This window comes from Loa loa (genome assembly GCF_000183805.2).
Source record: "Loa loa unplaced genomic scaffold supercont3.284, whole genome shotgun sequence".
NCBI lineage: Eukaryota > Metazoa > Nematoda > Chromadorea > Rhabditida > Onchocercidae > Loa > Loa loa.
This window is the reverse complement of record NW_018108464.1, coordinates 12,579-15,104: the sequence shown is the minus strand read 5'-3', so window position 1 is coordinate 15,104 and position 2,526 is coordinate 12,579. Positions and strand designations below refer to the sequence as shown.

At 21.2% G+C, this 2,526-nt stretch overlaps 2 protein-coding genes across 2 annotated transcripts in view; both read left to right on the top strand.

Annotated features, from left to right (window-relative positions):
* Positions 1 to 1,186: 1,186 nt before the first annotated feature.
* LOAG_14545 (hypothetical protein) lies at positions 1,187 to 1,511 on the top strand (the record flags this gene model as incomplete). The annotated part of the gene is made up of 2 exons (XM_020448825.1): positions 1,187 to 1,191; positions 1,346 to 1,511. The coding sequence occupies 2 exons, from the start codon at positions 1,187 to 1,189 to the stop codon at positions 1,509 to 1,511; spliced, it is 171 nt and encodes a 56-aa protein (XP_020301059.1).
* Positions 1,512 to 2,226: 715 nt separating this feature from the next.
* LOAG_15363 (hypothetical protein) overlaps positions 2,227 to 2,526 on the top strand; it is a gene marked incomplete at both ends in the record, with an annotated part of 2,374 nt that continues 2,074 nt past the window's right edge. The window contains one exon of the mRNA XM_020448925.1: positions 2,227 to 2,337. Coding sequence (XP_020300961.1) covers positions 2,227 to 2,337 — 111 coding nt within the window. The remainder of the gene's footprint in view (positions 2,338 to 2,526) is intronic.

Sequence of the window (2,526 nt, the reverse complement as noted above, 5' to 3'; positions counted from 1 at the left end):
TTTTTTCCCCGCATTTCTATTCACTCTATTATATTTTATAAATGAATGAAAAATTACAAACATATTTGAAAGCACAAAACTAACGTATACCATTTTTGCTATATACCTGTTTCCTATTTCTTTCATTTCACAATTTTTTTCTAAAATTTTTTTTTTNTTTTTTTTTAACTTTAAACAATTAATTAATGAGTAGCTGATTTATATCTTTGAGAAAGTACATTGTTAAATGTTATTTTTTTTTTATAATAATTTCTTCCACTTCTCTTTCTCATTTCTTTTTTCCCTCTCTTTTTCCTATTCTTTCTTTTCATTTACATTACAGTTATTCCAAACATATTTTAATAAATGTCCCACTTACATGTCTCTCTCATTTGACCCTATTTGACCTTTTTAATTTAATCCTCTTTTAACATTTAATTCAATTTTTCTTCCTTCATTTCAATTTTGTTTCATAAATTTTTGTGATAAAAGTAATCGAAATTTTTATTCACTTTCGTTTCTTACCTTTTATCTTTCTTAATTAACATTAATTACTATTGCAAATAATAAACAAACGAAAAAAATTGATCAAATTGAATGAATTTGTTCATTTTATATTGCAAAAGTTTCAAATAAAAAATGTTTGTTTTTTGTTTTTTTTTGTGATATTGAAATATCAATGAACTGATAAGTTGAATAAAACATGATTAAATAATTTAAAAAAATATGAATGCATACTTTCAACCAATCCACCTATATTATTCAGTCTTAATTTTAATTAGCTAAATTTACAATTTAATTAAAACATAATTTTAGTTAATATGACCAAATTAACTAGGTGACAATCATCAAATCAATTTGCTTTAAAAATGTTAGCTTTATTTATGACTATGCATTTTACAATTTAAACAAATATTTGTCCAAAGATTGAAATACTTACTTCCACATTTTGCTTTTCTTTCATTCTATACGTGTTCCTTTGTTAATTAATTAATTTATTCTAATTAAAAATTTGTTAAATTTAAGTATATTTTAATTGCAAAAAATGTGCGACATTTTTCACTATTTTAGAAAAATAATGAATGTTAAATAAAAGGCATAGCACTAACGTTTCCCTAATTATAATCCTATCAAATTCCGGTAAATCCGGAAAATCATCTTTATCATGTTATTGATATATTTTATATCGTTACTTCAAATTGCATATATGAGGTTTGTCATTTAAATTTTAAATTTTAAATTTATAATGGAATCAATTATGTGCCATTAATTAATGATTAGATTATGATTTTCTTTCCTTTTAAACAATATATACAATTCGATTTATTGAATATTCTCGGAAAGATCAAAGCAAACATAATTTTAGATATATAGGACCAAATTTTGATTTCAACAAATATCACAGTTTGGAAGAATATGAAAATTATTTGGAAAGTATAGCAAAAGCATTTCCGGATTTAACACAATTACGGATTATCGGATTTACACATGAAAAACGACGATTGCTTTGTTTAAAGGTATTCATTAATTAAAAAGCTCTTGAAAACAGGTAGTTATTAGTATGTAATTTAATGAAATTTAATGAAATTTTAAAGGTTTAATGCTTTTTAATTTAATGAAATTTAATAAAGATTTAATGAAATTTTAAACTTAAACAATTGCTACCTTTATTTAACCTTTCTTCCTATTACATGTATTATTTCAAAAAGTAGAAAAGAAAAAGGAAGAGAGAGAAAAAAGTAAGAATAAAAAGAAAGAAAGAAAAAAACTTTTGAAAATTCTAAAATACACAGAGCAAAAGAAAAAATGAAAAAATTGCTTTCTAATAAAAAATTTTTCATTTAAAATTATAATATTGATCAATAACAAATGAAATTTCAATATTTTTTTTCCAAAAATTTTTTCCATTTTAGTATTTTTTGTGCTTTTTTTTTTTTAAATTTACGGAGTTTATTAAAGCTTTTTTTTATTGCAAAAAAAAAAAAAATGGTTGATAAAAAAAGTAGTGGAAAATTGATAAAAGAAGAAGGAATTTTTCTTGGTGACAATAAAAAATTTGAATAAATTATAATGAATTGATAAAATATTATACAAAAAAGAAAAACAAGGAGTGGATGTTAAGGATGTTATTAAAAAAAAAAAAAAGTGAATGAAGAAGGAAAGGAAGAAGAAATATGCATATGTTTTAAATTTTGATACAAAATTTTATTATCAGTTAATTCTTGTATTTATCATTAATTCCATCTTATGATCGGTAATCCAATACAAGCAAATGAAAAACGTATCATATGGATTGATGGTGGTAATCATGCACGAGAATGGCCAGCATTTCATACGGCTACATTTTTTATTAACAAGGTATTCATTTGGTTTAAAATGACAAATGCTTTCCTAGAACAATAATAATTTAATAATAATAATAATAATAATAATAATAATAATAATAATAATAATAATAATAATAATAATAATAATGTAGTAATACAACAATAATAAATAACAATAATAATAATATAGCAATAATAATAAATAAATATAACAATTAAA